Source organism: Ceratotherium simum, chromosome 24 (genome assembly GCF_057802395.1).
Source record: "Ceratotherium simum simum isolate JZ-2026a chromosome 24, ASM5780239v1, whole genome shotgun sequence".
In the NCBI taxonomy this organism is placed as follows: Eukaryota; Metazoa; Chordata; class Mammalia; order Perissodactyla; family Rhinocerotidae; genus Ceratotherium; species Ceratotherium simum.
In genome coordinates this window covers 30,594,802-30,613,909 of record NC_141923.1, presented here as the reverse complement: position 1 = coordinate 30,613,909, position 19,108 = coordinate 30,594,802, and the positions used below count along the sequence as shown (strand labels likewise).

At 40.6% G+C, this 19,108-nt stretch overlaps 1 protein-coding gene across 4 annotated transcripts in view; it reads right to left on the bottom strand.

Moving 5' to 3' along the window:
- The window catches only part of DPF3 (double PHD fingers 3), a 241,609-nt gene that overhangs the window by 130,106 nt on the left and 92,395 nt on the right, over positions 1-19,108 (bottom strand). For all 4 annotated transcript variants that reach the window (XR_015556157.1, XR_015556158.1, XM_087448284.1 and 1 more), the window contains exon 2: positions 13,921-14,081. Coding sequence is in view for 2 of the 4 variants with exons in the window: in XM_087448284.1 (XP_087304410.1) it covers positions 13,921-14,081 (161 nt within the window). In the remaining 2 variants the exon portion in view is untranslated. The remainder of the gene's footprint in view (positions 1-13,920; positions 14,082-19,108) is intronic.

Below are 19,108 nucleotides of genomic sequence, written 5' to 3'. Positions count from 1 at the left end.
AGGTGGAGAACAGTGTGCATAATATACTATCATTTATCTAACAAGTAGGGATACACAGATATACATACATACATAAATATATAGGTTGTGTGTTTGCATAGGTTTTTTTTAAGTGGAAAGATAAACCAAAAACTAAAAAAAAAAAAAATTAACTTACAAAAAGAAAACAAAATAATAGTAACATGAAAAAGAAGAGGAAGTTGCCTATAGAAAGAGAAAGGTACAGGATAAAAGGATAGAGATAGACACAGACTCTCTCTGACTATACCATGCTGTATAGATTTGATTTTAGAACTACGTAAATATTTTATATGATTATAAAGTAAAATTAAATTAAAATAAAAAAGGAAACATCTGCTTCTGGCTAAGATGGAGTGTCATGGACCAGATTTATCCTCCCACTTGAAACCAAAAGAGAGGAAAAGAAATAAAACAAAAGTTTTCAAGACAGTGGACATTAGGAAATGAAGGACAGTGATCCCTGAGACACTGGAAACAAAGACAATGGGTTCTATGATTGCCCAAGCTCACTGCCCTGCGAGTTTCCAGATTGTAGCACAGGGAGGAGGGACACAGGTGGAGCCCAGCAGTTGCACAGGAAAAAACTGTGCAGATCCACAGACAGACCCCTTCGTGTATTCAGCTCAGTACTGATCAGTGCATGCTTGTGAAGAAACTACACAATGCTGAGAAAAGAACCATCCAGTAAGAATAGTGGTAACAGTGCCTGGTGTCCACAAGGGGCAGGGAATAGTCTGTTCCCACCAGCAAGCTGGGAGAACCCACAATTCATGAAGTACTAGGTAGAGTACAGAGAAGGGTCTTGCCTCACTAATGGAGAATAATTAGCCCTAGACTAAGCACTGTTTCAGTTACACCTAACAAATCTTAAAAGCAAGACAAGAAAGGATCAAACAGTTTCTAAGTAACTTTGTTTTGTCCCAAAACAAAGCTCCAGAATATTTATACGAATAAAAAGTATATACAACACCCAGCAAAGTAAAATTCACAATGTTTGGCATCCAATCCAAAATTACAAGGCATGTAAAGAACCTGGAAAACAGGATCTACAACGAGGGGAAAAGAAATCAATCAGTTGAAACCAATCTAGAACTGACACTGATGTTAGAATTAGCAGCAAGAACATTAAAACAGTTATTATTTGTATTTCATTTGTTCAAAAGTTAAGTAAAAACAGGATCTTCTTCTGTTTCCTTTTTTTTTTTCTTCTACTGAGCAAGATTCGCCCTGAACTAACATCTGTGCCAATTTTTCTCTATTTTGTATGTGAGTCACTGCCACAGCATGGCCCACAATGAGTGGTCTGCACCTGGGACCCGGGCCATGGAAGGAGAGAACATGAACTTAACCACGACATCACCAGGCAGGCCCCCCAAAAAGAAAATTCTTTAAAAAGAAGGATAGCATAGTGATCTATGGGAAAATTTCAAACACCAGCCTCATGTATGTGTACTTGGAGCCCCCAAAAGGGAGAGAAGGAAGAAAAATTATTTGTAGGAATAATGGCTAGAAATATTCACAATTTGATGAAAACTATAAATCTGCAGATCCAAGAAGCTCAACAAAACTAAGCACAAGAAACATAAAGAAAACTATAACAAGGCATGTCATAATCAAAATTGCTCAAAAATAGTGACAAAAAATATTAAAAGCAGCCAGAGAAAGGAGCCATGTTACACATAGAAGAACAAACATAAGGATGATTCCTCATCAGAAACAACGCAAGCAAGAAAACAGTGGTTCAACATCACTACAGTACTGAAAGAAAAACTTGGCCACCTAGATTCTACACTCAGCAAAAATATCTTTTAAAAAAACTAAGGTAAACTAAAGATATTTTCAGACATACAAAAGTTGAAAGAATTAATCAGCAGCAGACCTACAGTACAAGAAATGTTAAAGGAAGTCCTTTAGACAGAAGGAAAGTGATACCAGATCTAAGTGTGGATCTACACAAAGGAATGAAGAGCATCAGAAACAGTTCAGTATATGAGTAATTATATAAGATGTCTTTCTTATTATTTAGAACTCTTTAAAAGATGATTGATGGGCCGGCCCCATGGTTTAGTGGTTAAGTGCGCGCACTCTGCTACTGGTGGCCCTGGTTCAGATCCCGGGTGCACACCGATGCACTGCTTCTCCGGCCATGCTGAGGCCACGTCCCACATACAGCAACTAGAAGGATGTGCAACTATGATCTACAACTATCTACTGGGGCTTTGGGGAGAAAAAGGGAGAAAAAAGAAGGAGGATTGGCAATAGATGTTAGCTCAGAGATGGTCTTCCTCAGCAAAAAGAGGAGGATTAGCATGGATGTTAGCTCAGGGCTGATCTTCCTCACAAAAAAAAAAATGACGATTGACTAAATAAAAATAATGACAATGTAATATGAGATATGTGCCATACGTAAAAATAAAATGCATTACAATAATTGCACAAAGGTCAATAGGGGAAAAATAAAAGCACATTTGTATTAGTTTCCTATTGCTGCTATAACAAACTGCCACAAACTGAAAGGCTTAAACCAACATAAATTTGTTATCTTACAGTTGTAGAAGTCAGAAGACCAAAATCAGACTCACTGAGCTAAAGGTCTCAACAGGGTTTCATTCCTTCTGGAGACTCGGGAGGAGAATCTATTGCCTTGTCTTTCCCAGCCTTCAGAAGTCACCTACATTCTTTGGCTTGTGGCCCCTTCCTCCATTGCATCACTTCAACCTCTTCTTCTGTTGTCACATCTCCTGCTCTGACTCTGCCTCCCTCTTATAAAGACCCTTATGATTACATTGAGTCCATCTGGATAATCTAGGTTAATCTCCCCATCTCAAGGTCCTTAACTTAATCACAGCAGCAAAGTCCCTTTTGCCATGTAAGATAACATATCATAGGTTCCCAGGATTAAGAGGTGAATATCTTTGGAGTAGGAGGGCATTATCCTGTTTACCACAATACTAGTGTAGGGTTCTTATACTATTCATGAAGTAACGTAATATCACTTTAAGTTAAACTGTAATTAGTTAAAGATACATACTATAAACACTAAGCAATCACTAAAATAACAAAACAAAGAGTTATAGTTAATAACCTAACAAGGGAGATAAGACGGAATCAGAAAAATTCAATTAATCCAAAAAAGGGAAAAAAGAATAAGCAGATGGATAAATAGGAAACAAATAGCAAAATTATGGATTTAAACCTAACTATAACAATAATCACATTAAATGTAAATGGTCTAAATACCTCAATTTAAAAAGCACAGATTGTCAGATTACATTTAAAAAACAAGTAACAACTATATGCTGCCTACAAAAAAAAAAGTCTTTTAACATAAAGAGCCCAATAGGTTAAAAGTAAAAGAATGGAAAAAAGATACACTATGTTGACACTAATCAAAAGAATGCTGGAATGGCTATAATACTATCAGAAAAAGTAGATTTCAGAATAAAGAATATTAGTAGAGATAAAGAAGGTCATTACATAATGATAAAGGTATCAGTTTTCCAAAGGACGTAACAATCCTAAATGTTTATGCACCTCATAATACAGCTTTAAAATATATGAAGCAAAAACTAATAGAATTATAAGGAGAAATAGACAAACTTCAATTACACTCAGAAATTTCAATACTCTCTCTTGATAATTCATAGAACAAATAGACAGAAAAATCAGTAAGGATGTAGAAGATTTGAGCAACACTATCAACTGACTTGATTTAATTGATATTTATAGAACATTCCAAGCAACAACAGGAAAATACATACTCTTTTCCAGGCCAAAGAGAACATTTATCCAAGATATTCTGGGGCCATAAAACAAGTCTCGGTAAATTTAAAAGAATCCAAGTCAAACAAAGTATTCTCTGATCATATGGAATTAAATTAGAAATAAATAATTGGCATATCTTTGGAAAATCCCTCAATTGTTTGAAAGCTAAATAACACACTTCTAAATAATCCATGAGTAAAAAAAGAAATCAAAAAGGAAATTAGAAAATATTTTGAATTGAATGAAAATGAAAACACAATATCAAACTTTGTGAAATGAGGCTAAAGCGGTATTTATATGTAGGGAGAAATTATATTTAAAAATGTCTATAGTAGAAAAGAAGAAAGATCTCAAAGCAATGACTTCAGTTTCTACCTTAAGAAATAAGAAACAGAAAAGTAAATTAAATCCAAAGTAAATAGAAGGAAGGAAAAATAAAGAGTAGAACAGAAGCTATAAATTAGAAAACAGAAAAAAACAATTGAAAAAAATCTAATATCCAAAGGCTATTTATTTGAGAAGATCAATAAAATTGATAAACTTCTAGTCAGACTGATCAAGTCAAAAAGAAAATTAAAATTACCAATGTAAGGAATATGAAAAGATATACCACCACAGATTCTACAGATATTAAAAGATAATACAGCAATAGTACGAGCAACTTCGTGCAACTAATTTTCACAACTTAAATGAAACGGAAAAATTCCTTATAAGTCACAAACTACCAAGGTTCACTTGAGATGAAATGGATAACCTGATAGCCCTACATCTATTAAAGAAATTAAATTTGTTGGGCCAGCCTTGGTGGCCTAGTGGTTAAGTTCTGTATGCTCTGCTTTGGCATTCTGGGTTCAGCTCCCAGGCGAGGACCTACACCACTCGTCTGTCAGTGGCTGTGCTGTGACAATGGCTCACATACAAAAAAAAGAGGAAGATTGGCAGTGGATATTAGCTCAGGGCAAATCTTCCTCGGCAAAAAAAAAAAAAAAAAGAAAGAAATTAAATTTGTAGTTAAAAACATTCCCACAAAGAAATTGCCAGGCCCAGATGGATTCACTGGTAAGCTCAAAACATTTAAGGAAGAAATGCCAATTCTATGTAAACTCTTCTAAACAACTGAAAAGGAGGGAATACTTTCCAACTCATTATATGAAGCCACCTTCACCCTGATACCCAAACCAGAGAGACACAAGAGAACTACAGACCAATATCTCTCATAAACATAGACACAAAAACTCAAACAAAACTTTTGCAAAGTGAATCCAATGTTTTTTAAGGCAAAGTAGGGTTTATCCTAGGAATGCAATGTTAGTTTAACATTCAAAAATCAATTAATGGAACTCATTGTATTAACAAACCACAAAAGAAAAATCACATGATCGACTCAGAAAAATCACGTGACAAAATCCAACATCCATTTTTGATTTAAAACTCTTAAACTAGAGGGGCCGGCCCAATGGCATAGTGGTTAAGTTTGCACGCTCTGCTTCAGCAGCCCAGGGTTTGTGGGATCGGATCCTGGGCACAGACCTACACACTGCTCATCCCTCCATGCTGTGGCAGCAGCCCACATACAAAAAATAGAGGAAGATTGGCAGCAGAGGTTAGCGCAGGGCCAATCCCCCTCACCAAAAAAACAAAAGAAAACAAAACAAAACAAAAAAAAAACCTCTCAAACTAGAAATCGGAGCATCCCCAATCTGATAAAGAGCAATTACAAAAAACCTACAGCTAACATCATACTTAATAATGAAAGAATGAATGCTTTCACCTTAAGATCAGGAACAACACAAGGAGGTCCACTCTCACCACTTTTACTTAATATTGTACTGGACATTCCAGCCAGTGCAATAGATAAGTAAAGTAAATAAAACTCACCCATATTGAAAAGGAAAGTTTTCTTAATTCACTAACAACATAATCAATTTTGTAGAAAATGCTTTGGAATCTATAGAAAGCTACTAAAACTAATAAATGAGTATAGCAAGGTTGCAGGATACAAAATAAATATACAAAACTAATTGTATTTCTGTATAGTAGCAAAGAAAAATCTGAAATTTAAATTTTTAAAAATCCATTTATAATAGTATCAAAAGTTTTAAGTATTTAGAGATAAATCCAACAAAAATGTGAAAGACCTGTACACTGAAAACTAAAAATTATCGATGGGAAAAATTAAAGACAACATTTAATAAATGGGGATATGTTATATTCACGGATTGGAAGACTCAATATTGAGAACTGTCAATTTTTCCCAAATTCATCTATAGATTCCACACAATCCCAATCAAAATTCCAGCAGATTTTTTGTTGAAATTGACAAACTGATTGTAAAATTCATGTGGAAGTGCAAAGGACCTAGAATAGCCAAAATAACTTAGAAAAAGAAGGACAAATTTGGAGGACTAATACTATCTGATTTCAAAATGCATTATAAAACTATAATAATCAAGCCAGTGAGATATTAGTGTACAGATAGACAAATACATCAATGAAACAGAATTGAAAGTTCAGAAATACACCCACATACATGTGGACATTCAAGTTTTGACAAAGGTACAAAGGCAATTCAGTGGAGAAAGGCTAGCCCTTTTCAATAAAATATGCTGGAACAATTGGATGTCTATGTGCAAAAAAATAAACTTTAATCCATACCTTGCACTATATTAAAAAATTAATTCAAAATGGATCATAGACCTAAATATAAAACCTACAATTATAAAACTTCAAGAAAAAAAATAAGAGAAAACTGGGGCCGACCCAGTGGCGCAGCAGGTAAGTGTGCGTGCTCTGCTTTGGTGGCCCGGGTTCGCAGGTTCAGATCCCAGGTGTACACCAATGCATGGCTTGTCAAGCCATGCTGTGGTGGCGTCCCATATAAAGTGGAGGAAGATGGGCATGGATGTTAGCCCAGGGCCAGTCTTCCTCAGCAAAAAGAAGAGTATTAGCATCCGATGTTAGCTCAGTGCTGATCTTCCTCACAAAAAAATAAATAAATAAATAAAAATAAGAGAAAACCCAGCCATAAAAAAAGACAAAATCGTCCCATTTGCAACAACATGGATGGGCCTGGAGCGTATTATGTTAAGTGAAATAAGCCAGAAAGAGAAAGACAAACACTGTATGATCTCACTCATATGTGGAATATAAAGCAACACATGGACAGAGAAAACTGTATTGTGGTTACCAGGAGCAATGGGGGTGGGGGGGCGGGCACAAGGGGTGAAGGGAGTCATATATATGGTGATGGACAAACAAAAATGTACAACTCAAAATTTCACAATGTTAAAAACTATTAAAACATGAATTAAAAAAAAAAAGAAAAATAAAAGAAAACCTTGACCTGGGTTAAGCAACAATTTCTTAGGTACAACAACAAAATCACAATTCATAAAATAAATTGATAAACTAGCCACAGACTGGGGCAAAATATTTGCAAAGCATATATCAGACAAGGGTCTTGTATCTAGAATATATAAAGAACTACCAACATTTAATAATAAATAAACAAGCAACTCTATTTTAAAATGGGCGAAAGATTTGAACACTTTACCAAAGAATGTCTATGGACAGTAAATAAGCACATATAAATCTGCTCAACATCATCATTAATTAGGGAAATGCAAAGTAAAACCACAATGAGATACCAGTCTATAACTATCAGAATGGCTAAAACTTAAAAAACGAACCATAGCAAGTGCTGGTGAGAATACGGAAGAACTGGAACTCCTGTATATTGCTGGAGTGAATGTAAAATGATACAACCACTTTGAAAAACAGCTTGATAGTTTCTCAAAATGTTTAACATACACCTTCCTTATGATGTAGCCATTACATTCCTAGGTATTTATCCAGGAGAAATGAAAGTATATGTCCATACAAAGACTTATACACAAATCTTCATAGGAACTTTACAATAGCCAAAAACTGGAAACAAATCCAAATGTCCATCAACACATGAATGGATAAACAAACTGTGATATGGCCATACAGCGGAATACTACTCAGCATGAAAAGAATGAATTATTTATACATGCTAGACATGGGTGATCTCAAAATAATTGTGTTGAGTGAAGGAAGTCAGGCCCCCTCCCCCAATTGCCACCAAAGAAAAGAGTACACATTGTATGATTCCGATATAGAAGGCAAATCAGTGGTTGCCTGGGGGAGGGAGTGATGAAAGGTGGAGGCAGGGGGAAGGGCAGGAGGGAGGGATTACAAGGGACACGAGGAGACTTGGGCATCATGGATACGTTCATTATTTTGATTATGGTAACGATTTCACAGGTCTATACATGTCAAAACTTATCAAATTGTACATGTTAAATATGTGCAGTTTACTGTATGTCAATTATACTTCAATAAAGCTGTTAACTTTTTTTAACGAAAAAGCAACCCAGGGACTTAGGCTTCTGGAAAGATGGAGTAGATACGCTCTTCCATATTCCTCCCACTGAGTACATTAAGACTCCTAGACATTGTTTACACAACAAAAATAAGATACTGAAAGGTAAAGAGAAAAGGCGGACCAGCTAGGGACTTTCGGACCCAAGGAACAACAGGGTGGTGAGGTCCCTGGGTAGTCTTTTTGCCTTATATATCCCAGACTGGGTTCTGGAAAAGCTAATAACCCAGAAACACCAACAAATGTAGACAAAAAAAAAAAATCCCCAAGAAAATCCTGCTCTCTTTAGTTAAAGGAGCAGGGAAAGGGCAGCCTAGCAGGGCATCCCAAAATCCTTGCTGGACTGGTGTCAGAGAAGGCTGAGTCAGGAGCTAACATCCCATGGTGTCAGTGGAGGCCACATGGGGACTCATGAAGAAGCACCCTGCCTCCTCCCAGCTAGGGTGGTATCAGTGGAGGCCTAATGGGGAGCCTGACCTCCCACCCCCACCCAGCAATAATGAGGTGCTCCTCCCCCTCCAGGGTGTCAACAGAGGCTGAGTGGGGAACCTGGACTTCCACACCCATCTGACAGTAATGAGGGGCGCACCCCATTCCCCCACCAGCACAGTGTCAAAGGAGGTCTGTGAAAACAGAAGATTTAAATAACATCTAGACTCTCATAACATTATGGCCAAAATGTCCAGTATTCAATCAAAGTCATTCATACAAAGAACCAGGAAAATCTCAACTTGAATGAGAAAAGACAACAGATACTAAGACAGAAATGATACAAATGTTACAATTATCTGACAAGAGTTTTAAAGCAGCCATCATAAAAATGTTTCAACAAACAATTATGAACACTTGAAACAAACAAAGTCTCAGTAAAGAAATATAAGCTATAAAGAATGAAATGGAAATTTTAGAAATGAAGTGCGCACACATGCCCACACACACACACACACACACACACACAAAACCTTAATGGATGGGCTCAACAGCAGACTATAGAGGATAGAAGACAGAAGTAGTGAACTTGAAGAGAGAACAATAGAAGTCACCCATCTGAGCAACAGAGAGAAAATAGACTGAAAAAAAAACGAACAGAGCCCGGGAGACTTGCGGAACTGTAACAAAAGATCTAACATTTGTGTCAGTGGAGTAGCAGAAGGAGAGGGGAAAGAGAGCAGGGGTTAAAAATGTATTCAAAGAAATAACAGCTGAAATTTGCTCAGATTTGGCAAAAGACATAAACCTACAGATTGAAGAAGCTGAATGAATTCCAAAAAGAATAAACTCAAAGAAATCCACACCTAGACATATCAAAATCAATTTTTTGAAAACCAAAGACAAAGAAAAAAATCTTGAAAGGAGCAAAAGAGAAATGACATCTCATTTATAAAGGAAAACAATTTAAATGACAGCAGATTTCTCATCACAAACCACGGAGGCCAAAGGAAGTGGCAAAACATTTTTCAAGTGCTAAAATAAAAGAACTGTCAACCCAGAATTTTATGTTCAGCAAAAATATCCTTCGGGGGGCCAGCCCGGTGGAGCAAGCAGTTAAGTGCGTGTGCTCCGCTGTGGCAGCCCGGGGTTCACCAGTTCGGATCCCGGGTGCGCACTGATGCACTGCTTGGCAAGCCATGCTGTGGCGGCATCCCATATAAAGTGGAGGAAGATGGGCACAGATGTTAGCCCAGGGCCAGTCTTCCTCAGCAAAAAAAAAAGGATTGGCAGATGTTAGCACAGGGCTGATCTCCTCACAAAATATATATATATATATCCTTCAGGAATAAAGGAAAAATCAAGACATTCTCAGACGAAGGAGAACAAAGAGAAGTTGTTACCAGCAGACCTACTTTAAAAGAATGGCTAAAGTGCTTAATCAGAAAGGAATTATAAAAGAAGGAATCTCGGAACATCAGGAGGGAAGAAAGAACAACAAGAGAGTAAAAACATGAGTAAATAAAATAGAGACTTCTCAAGTTTTTTAAATTATGTTTGATGGTTGAAGTGAAATTATAATACTGTCTGATGTGGTTTTCAATGTATGTAGAGGAAATGTTTAAGACACTATATTATAAATGGGGAGGGTAAAGGGATTTAAATGATGAGAGGGAAAGATAGGTGTGATTATAAAGCGGTAGTATGAGGGAGATCTTTGTGGTATCTTGACTGCAGTGGTGGTTCCACAAATCTATACATGTGATAAAATGGCACAGAACTATGCACATTTTACCAACGTCAACTTTCTGGTTTTGATATTGTATATAGTCACCTCAGATGTATCCATTGGGGGAAGTGGGTGAAGGGTAAAAGGGATCTCTCTGTACTGTTTGCAATTTCCTGTTGGATCTATCATTATCTCAAAATTAAAAGTTAACTTAAAAAGACAGGGCCCAGTCCCGTGGCCGAGTGGTTAAAGTTCCACACACTCTGCTTCAGCGGCCTGGGATCACAGCTTCGGATCCTGGACACAGACCTACTCCACTCACCAGCCATGCTGTGGTGGCGACCCACATACAAAAATTAAATAAAATAGAGGAAAATTGGCACAGATCTTAGCTCAGGGCTAATCTTCATCAAGCAAAAAAAGAGGAGGATTAGCGACGATGTTAGTTCAGGGTGAATCTCACTCAGCCAAAAAAAAAAAAAAGACCAAGAAATTATATGAAATTCAAAACAAAAAAGAATACCTAATAAGTGAAAGCAAAATGAAACAAATAAATCCAAGTGTGTTAACTGAGTTAGTGGAACAACCACACAGAGGAACTATTTCAAGTGACTTTGTTTCACACACACAGTAATTTGACTCTACATCCTTAATAGGAAATACCCTAAGGACAAAAAGAATTGCAAAAAAGAAAAAAGTCTTCACTGTTGTCAGTCATCTTATTGTTGCTCGTCTCATTTTATTCTGACACTGTTGTGTGGATACTGTGGGATAAAGTAAATAAGTAAATATGTTGGCATCATTAAGAGCCAGGATTTTTTTGGTGTGGGAGAAAGGAGATACAGAATTAAGATTGTTAAGTAGGGCCGGCCCTGTGCTGTAGCGGTTAAGAGCGTATGCTCTGCTGCTGGCGGCCCAGGTTCGGATCCCGGGCGCGCACCAACGCACTGCTCGTCAGGCCATGCTGTGGTGGCCTCCCATATAAAGTGGAGGAAGATGGGCACAGATGTTAGCCCAGGGCCAGTCTTCCTCAGCAAAAAGAGGAGGATTGGCAGATGTTAGCTCAGGGCTGATCTTCCTCACAAAAAAAAAAAAAAAGATTAAGTAAAAACTGTGTAAAATTGAATTGAATGGGAAATATCAGTATAATTTCATAATGTATTTTCTCTTAAAAAAAAAAAAAAAGAAATCATATTTCTTAGTTCTGCTCACTGAAAAGTCCTAGAAACAATGACCAACCCAGAAGCAGTGAGCACCACCAGATTGTGGCATCTAAACAACATTTCCTACAAAAATAAAGCAAGGTTTCTTAGAGAAACAGCTGATTCCAGGTCTAGGGCAGGAAGAGTATGAGATGAGCCTGAAACATTTGTCCTAATATTAGAATAGCAAGGAAGCTACCAGAAACTACTGGAGTTGTTTCAAAACACCAGCACTGGCCCAAATCCCTACTGGCCAAAGATGGGACAATTTAAGCATCAGTAATAGCTGCAGTGGATTAAAACGCATTCAATATGTTTAAATCTGTAAACTCACAATGATCCCTTTGGAGAATACTAGGGAACCAACTCATTATTTTGAAAATCAGTAAATAAAGAGGGAAAATCATTTCTCCTGCCTTTCATATGTGATCTGTACCTCACAATAATCAAAATTTTAATGAGATATTTCTCTTTATAGAAGTTGTAGAGGTAATAAATGGGGAAATAATGACAGCCTCAAATCAAACGTCACCTTTTTGCAACCCTTAATGGCATAAAGGATCCAGGCAATTATCATCAAGGGCTGCTAACATCAGTAAAAGAGAGATAACCAGACGGCATGAGCCTCCTGACGGAAGTGCGCACCACCACTTAGGAATTGTCCTTGCCCCAAAAATTGAACCTGAATCTGCTCAAGTCTCTAGACCTAACTACCAATTCACAGGAATAACACCACGGGGATGCAATCAGAAGCCAGACTCTGGGAAACCTTACAATGTAAACAACCCACACAAATAACATGCAAGGGGGAGAGAGAGAAAGAGGGAGAGAGAGAGCACGCTACAGCTTTAAAGAGAATTAAGAGACACATCAACCAATTGCAACGTAGGGATCCTATTTGGATCTTCATTTAACCTACGGGGGGGGGCCGGCCCTGTGGCTTGGTGGTTAAGTGCACGCGCTGCAATGCTGGCGGCCCGAGTTCGGATCCCGGGTGCGCATCCAGGCACCAACTCTCTGTCCATCCTGAGGCGGAGTCCCACATACAGCAACTAGAAGGGTGTGCAGCTGTGACATACAACTATCTACTGGGGCTTTGGGGGCAAAAAAAAAATAAAAAATAAATAAATAAATAATAACCTACAGGGGGAAATAAATGTTGACCAAATATTTGATGACATTAAAGTCTTACTGTTAAACTTTGGGCTTTCATAGCTATTGTGGGTTTGGTTTTTTACGTCATTTTTACTTCAAGACACCTACTGAAACATTTATAGATGAAATAATATGCATCTTGGATATGCTTCAAAATAACCTGGGGTCAAGGAAGAAAGTGGGAGGTGAGTATAAATGAAACAAGATTGGCTATGACCTGATCATTGTTGAGGCTGGGTGAAAAATACATGGAGATTCACTTGAGTATTCTCTCCACTTTTGCATGGGTTTGAAATTTCATAATAATAGTTTCATAATAAAAGTTTTTTAAACATACCCATATAGAGCCAGAAAACTGCATTCCTATTGTTGCCTCCCTAATCTCCACCCATTGGTCTTTTTGTGTGTGTGTGTGATGAAGATCAGCCCTGAGCTAACATCTATTGCCAATCCTCCTCCTTTTTTTTCCCCAAAGCCCCAGCAGATAGTTGTATGTCATAGTTGCACATCCTTCTAGTTGCTGTATGTGGGACGCGGTCTCAGCATGGCCAGAGAAGCAGTGCGTCCCTGCGCGCCCGGGGTCCGAACCCGGGCGGCCAGTAGCAGAGCGTGCGCACTTAACCACTGAGCCATGGGGCCAGCCCCACCCATTGGTCTTTATTCTGTTCTCTGCAGCCTAGAAGACTAGTAATAGTAGTAATAACAGTAATACTAACAATAATAGCCAGCATTTTTAGAGCACATACCACTTGCTAAACTCATGTTATGAGATTTTTAATGAATATTTTCATTAAATGAGGTAAGCGCCATTATTATCCCCATTTTACAGATGAGGAACCCGAGGGAGAAAGGCTTGATGACAAGGCTAAGCCTCAAACCCACATCTGACTGCGGATTTCCAGCTTACAACCGCTAAGCTACACCAACACACAAGGGAAAAGATGAAGATGGCTGTCCTCAGTCTTCCCTTTTTTGGGCTAAACATCCTAAGTTCTCTGCCCCTGCCCGGTCAATGTGGCTTCAATGCCCCACACCATCCTTGGAACACCCGCCCAGACCTACAAAAGTATTTGAGTTTCTTGAAAGTATCCCGGGCCCCCTGTACAGCTTGCCCCACCCCCACTCGCGCTGCGGATTCCCAGAGGAGCTCCGGTCCTCCTCCAGCCAAACAGGGAGCCCGGACATGCAGACGTCCCAGGGGTGGCATGGCTCACCTGGGCCTCGGTGCCTCTTCTCCATCCAGATGTAGCAGTTGTTCTGGGCCACCCCGGTCTGCGAGTCCAGGAAGGGGAGACGCACGCTGCGCTCTGCGCACAGCCGGGAGTTATAACTCCGACAGTGCTCAATGGCTTCCTTGTAGAACTGGTCCCCAAGCCTGCCGGGAGACACAGAGAGGAGGAATGAGACCAGGGAAAACCGAACACACCCCGAGGGAAACTGATGTCACCCACCCTCCTTGGACATGTGGTGATGCTACTAATTTTAAGATGGTATCCTTTTCAAAGACCAAAAGTATAACGTTGGTAAAACTGAGAAAAATGTAAAGCATAAAAATAATCAATGAGATCAAATACCTAACATTGGAGGTTAAATGAATGGCCCAAGGAAATACACATGTAATAACGTAACCTTTGCCAGGTGAACTTGTGCTTCATAGCGGGGAGGAGGAGGAAGAGGCAGGAAGGGGAGGAGCCACAGGGAGTGCAGGGCCAACACAGAGAATCAAGCAGCTCATTTCGAAAGCGACATTATGAATGTCCTTTTGTTTTGGTTCTACGTAGATTTGAAGAAGCCGAAATCAAGGGGGGGAAAGTCTCTAAGTCAAAAATAATATATTTCTTCACCAAAATATTTAGAGGAATAAAGAAAGCAAAGTTTTACATAGGTTTTTCTACACTCTTAAAAAAAAAGTCAATGGGCCACAGTCTACCAAAGACTTTAAAGCAAACTTCTTATTCTGGGAGGATACAATCATTGAAGCTTTTGAGGCATCTTTTGGAAATTACTTGTTGACATGCCTCCTTAAAAAAAAAAAAAAAAAAGCCCTTTGCTCCTTTTTCACCTCTGAACTTCTTCACCCTCACAAGGAAGGCATGGCTGAGCTCAGAAAGTGTCCTTGCAGTTGCAAAACCAAACTGTAATCCAATTATAATAGTCACACAGCTGGAAATGAATTGGGGAGGAGGGGTGAAAGCCCGTTAAAATGCTATAAAACAGAACAGCACATACGCTGATGTAATCAAAGTTGGTAAACAAGGATCATGAGATTGATCAAAAATAAAGAACCATTTCCTACAAAGTGTTCACATCTGTGTCCCACCAGCTCAAATGCCTCCTTCTGCTAAAGCAATGTAGCCCAGTGTAACAGAACTTTCCCGGGCAGCTCAGCTCAGACAAGATGACACAACCTGTCCAGAGTGTCCTGGATGCCCACGCCCCTCCACGAAACAGCGACCAGCCACACCACATTGATGAGAACTGACAAGAACACCTAACAGAGAGGTGTCTGATGTGAGAAAGAGTTAGCTGCTTTCCCACAATCTTTTAACAGACTGTCAAAAAAGATGTTAACTATTCCAATTCCAAAAATTCTGTTGAAAGAGAACCCATTAAAAAAAAGAAAGATAAGAAAATTATACGCTAAAACTCATCAACTGGAGAGAAGAAGGTTTCCATTTTCAAAACAAACTCTTGGAAGCCAATACAAAGGAAATCTACAGTAGGATCTCAAATCAGACTTTTCCTGATATTCTCGTAACTTACTTCCAACAGCTTCAACCCAACAGAGAGGACCAAGAAAGTGAACTTGCTGAAAATGAAAAGTGAGGTTGGCCACATTCGTGCCCCACACTGAATGGAACAAGAATGTCAAACAAAATGACACGCTGGGCGAAAATTAATTTCATCTTAAATACTTTCCACTTTCATAACATGCAATGTTATTAGTAACAGGCATGCTGGGGGGAAATGTGTATTTTTAAATGTAATCTTCGTGTGAATGATACCTCTCTTATGTAAACAGAAAAGACTTTCTGTGGACTGGAAAAAGTGTATTAAAGATGGGAGCTGCAAAAATGCAACATCCAGCACCTTCTCTGCCATCGTCTCCAGGGAAGTCACTTTAAACAGCCCAGGCATTGGCAGAGATTCGGAAACAAAAGTTTAAAGCCTTTTTCAAGATATGGAAGGAGAAAAGAGACTTCAACCTCCTTGATAAATTCAAGGAGCACTTCTCCAAAAGTTAATTAGCCAAAATCTTCACAGGGCTTGCTCTGCTCTCTAGAAGAAAATCAATGGCCAGGTCTCCCTAACCCATGGGAAGCAATCTAAACAGGAGAGAAGACAAATGTCCTTTTCAATATGGCATTTCGTAAAAAGAAAAAAAAAAAAATTCCACAATGATAGGGTTCTAGGGGTGACATTTGCATTCAAGTTGCAAGGGGCAGAGGGAGCAGAGAAAGGCTGGCAGTGAACGACTCATTTTGCAGAGTGGTGACCAGCGTGCCCCAGGCCTGGTCTGCCTGGCCCAGCCTCAGCCATCAGTTGTCTGCACCAAACCAAGGGAGCTGGATTACCACGGGGTGATGGATGTTTCAGGCTCGGAGAAGCTGGCGCAGGCAGAGTAGAATGATGTTCTCATCAACACTGACTCCAGGCTACTCAAGGCTGCAATCAGAAGCAGGAAAGGCAAAAGGCATGGATTGCTGGGCTCTCCGCCAGAGCAGGAGCCACCGCCCCCCCCCCAAAGCCTGCTGCTTGGAGCCTTGCTGGCTGCCCAGTTCTGGGGGCATTGTGAGGGGTGAGAGCCCTTAGAAATCCCATCTGGAGTGAGGGAGCCATCTGAGTTCTGAGAGCTTTCCAGGGAACTTCCTTGAGCATATCTGTGAAGAAATGGCTTCCAGGGGGCCAAAGAGGATTCAGAGTGGAAAAAAATGAGACTTCTCCAAAATGATTGCCAACTAGGCTCCAAATATGATTTTCAGAGCCTACCACAGCCCCTCCAAGACCCTCTGCTCCTCTTCTTCACGCTTCCAGCTCCCCCTCTTGAGACCTCGCCTGTTCTCACAGATTCCACATCCACTGTTCTGAGCTGACTCTCAGGTCCAACTCTCCAACCCAGACACCTGGGGCCCCTCCCTCTTCATGTCCCTCTAGTCCTGTGTTCTGACCCAAGGACAGGTGTCCTGCCATATCTCAATCACGTGTCCAAAAGCAAATTCCTCATCTCCTGCCAGAAGCCTGCTCCCTCCCCAGAGTCCCCATTCTTCTAGGGGTGGGGGGGACCTGAGGGAACACTGCTCTTGTATCTCTCCAAAAAGTCGTCCTTGGCCCTTCCCTTTCTTTCATCCCATCTGGCACTGGATTCTTTCATTTCTCAGGGAGTTGGCGCTTTCTCTGCCTTCCCACTGCATGGCCACAAGTCCCCTTTGGCTGTAAAAAACAGGACCTTGGCCCATCACTGCTATTTGTGCACATAAACAGAGATAAGCAGAGATAAAGAGAAGCCCTGGCCTGTAGCAGGATTTCTGGCCCCTCCTTCCCCCCCACCCCCCGAGGGCCCCTCTTCTCTGTGGGCACCTGGATTGCCTGCTGTCTCACTCAGCTGCCCACACTTCCACGACTGCCCACAAACACACGTTAAAACTCGTCTACACCAACATGCTAACTTCCTTCTGTTTGCATTTAAACGTGTTTAACTGCGGCATGGAAAGCTGTCTCCCGTTTATGTAGTGTTTTATTATAACCAGCAAGCAGGAGCAATGTTTGGCAGGGTGGGGGGAACTTTTCATCTTCCTCGCAGTTACACTGGTCCTAAAGCTGCCCTTGAAAGAAAGCCAAGTTTAGTGTTTGCTATGGACTGAACTGTTCCCCCTAGAAATTCGTACGTCGAAGCCCTAACCCGCAATGTGATAGTATTTGGAGATGGGACTTTGGGGAGGTAATTGGGTCATGAGGGTAGAGCCCTCTTGATGGGATTAGTGCCCTTATAAGAACAGAGAGGAGAGCTCCCTCTGCCATGTGAGGATACAGCCAGCAAGAAGGCTGATGTTTGCAAGCCAAGAAGAGGATCCTCACCAGAACACGACTATGCTAGGACTCTAATCTCAGACTTTCCAGCCTCTAGAACTGTGAGAAATAAATGTCTGTTGTTAAGCTGCCCAGTCCATGGCATTCTGTTATAGCAGCCCAAGCTGACTAAGACAGTGTTTCTGATATTTAACATAGGAAAGGGCTATAGAGGATGAGTGAGAGAGAGATGCCAATCCCCTTCCTCCCTCATTCTGTCCTGTTCCAACAAAGACATCAATAATACTATTAATGATGTCAATTCAACTCAATCCAATGACTCATACTTGTCTTCCCTACTAACCTATCAACTCCGTGAGGGCAGGGACTACATCTGCAGGGCCACTGCACACAGCCACCCAGGCTTTGCACGTAGCAACTCCAGGGGGTGCCGTTCATATAAACTTCAATGTGAAGTGTAACACTGGAGCAGTGTAACCCAGCAACCCTGCAAACCTGGCCTTTTTACTGATGCCCCCCAGGGTCCAGTACAGAGCCCAGCACACAGTAGGTGCCCAATAAGTCTTTGCTGAATTGCTTTCAACAGCAACTCATATCCCACTCGCCTATGGCAGGTGTTTAAATGAGAACAGTAAAGCATATGCTGCGTGCACGTGCGCGTCTTCAGAGTCTGATGCGCATATAGCTTGGTGATTTAGATTGCATGGCTGTCTGCTCGCAACTTTAGAGAAAATTGAGAGAATGTCTGCAATCACTCTCATTTAGTCCTCATCACCGGGCTCCTGGGTCATTGCAACAGTCTCCTGGCTGCAATCACTATAGCTCTTCTCTTACCCGTCCTGACAAAAAGAAATCTCCCTCAAACCCAATTTTTAGTCTTCTGTTCCTCAATGTAGAAGCCAAGATGGCTCCCAATGGTACCGAAATTCCTCTGGCAGGCTAACGAGGCCCTTGGAGAGCCGAGGTACTGGGGCACAGCGGGAAGAACAGAGACTTGGAATCAGGCAGATCAGAGTCCAGCTCCACTGCTTACTGTCTACACAACCGTGGGGCAAGTTACTCAACCCACCTGAGCCTAAATTCTACTCCCCACAATATGGGTAACAAAACCCCCACTGCAGGTCTGTGAGAGAATTAAATGAGATGGAGTCTCCAGCACACAGAGGTAAATGCCCATAATCAATGGCGGTTCCTTTCTCCTTCCCCCAAAGAGCAGTGTTGTCTGCCACTTTGTGACACGACCCTCTGCCTGAGCGGGCTGATGCTCTCCATGTGCCACAAATTCCCCCCACACTCACTACTGCAGTGTCTTTGAGGCTGTCAGGTGCCCACCCAGACCTCTGTCCTAAGGCATCAGGCAGCGAGGTGGCCGAG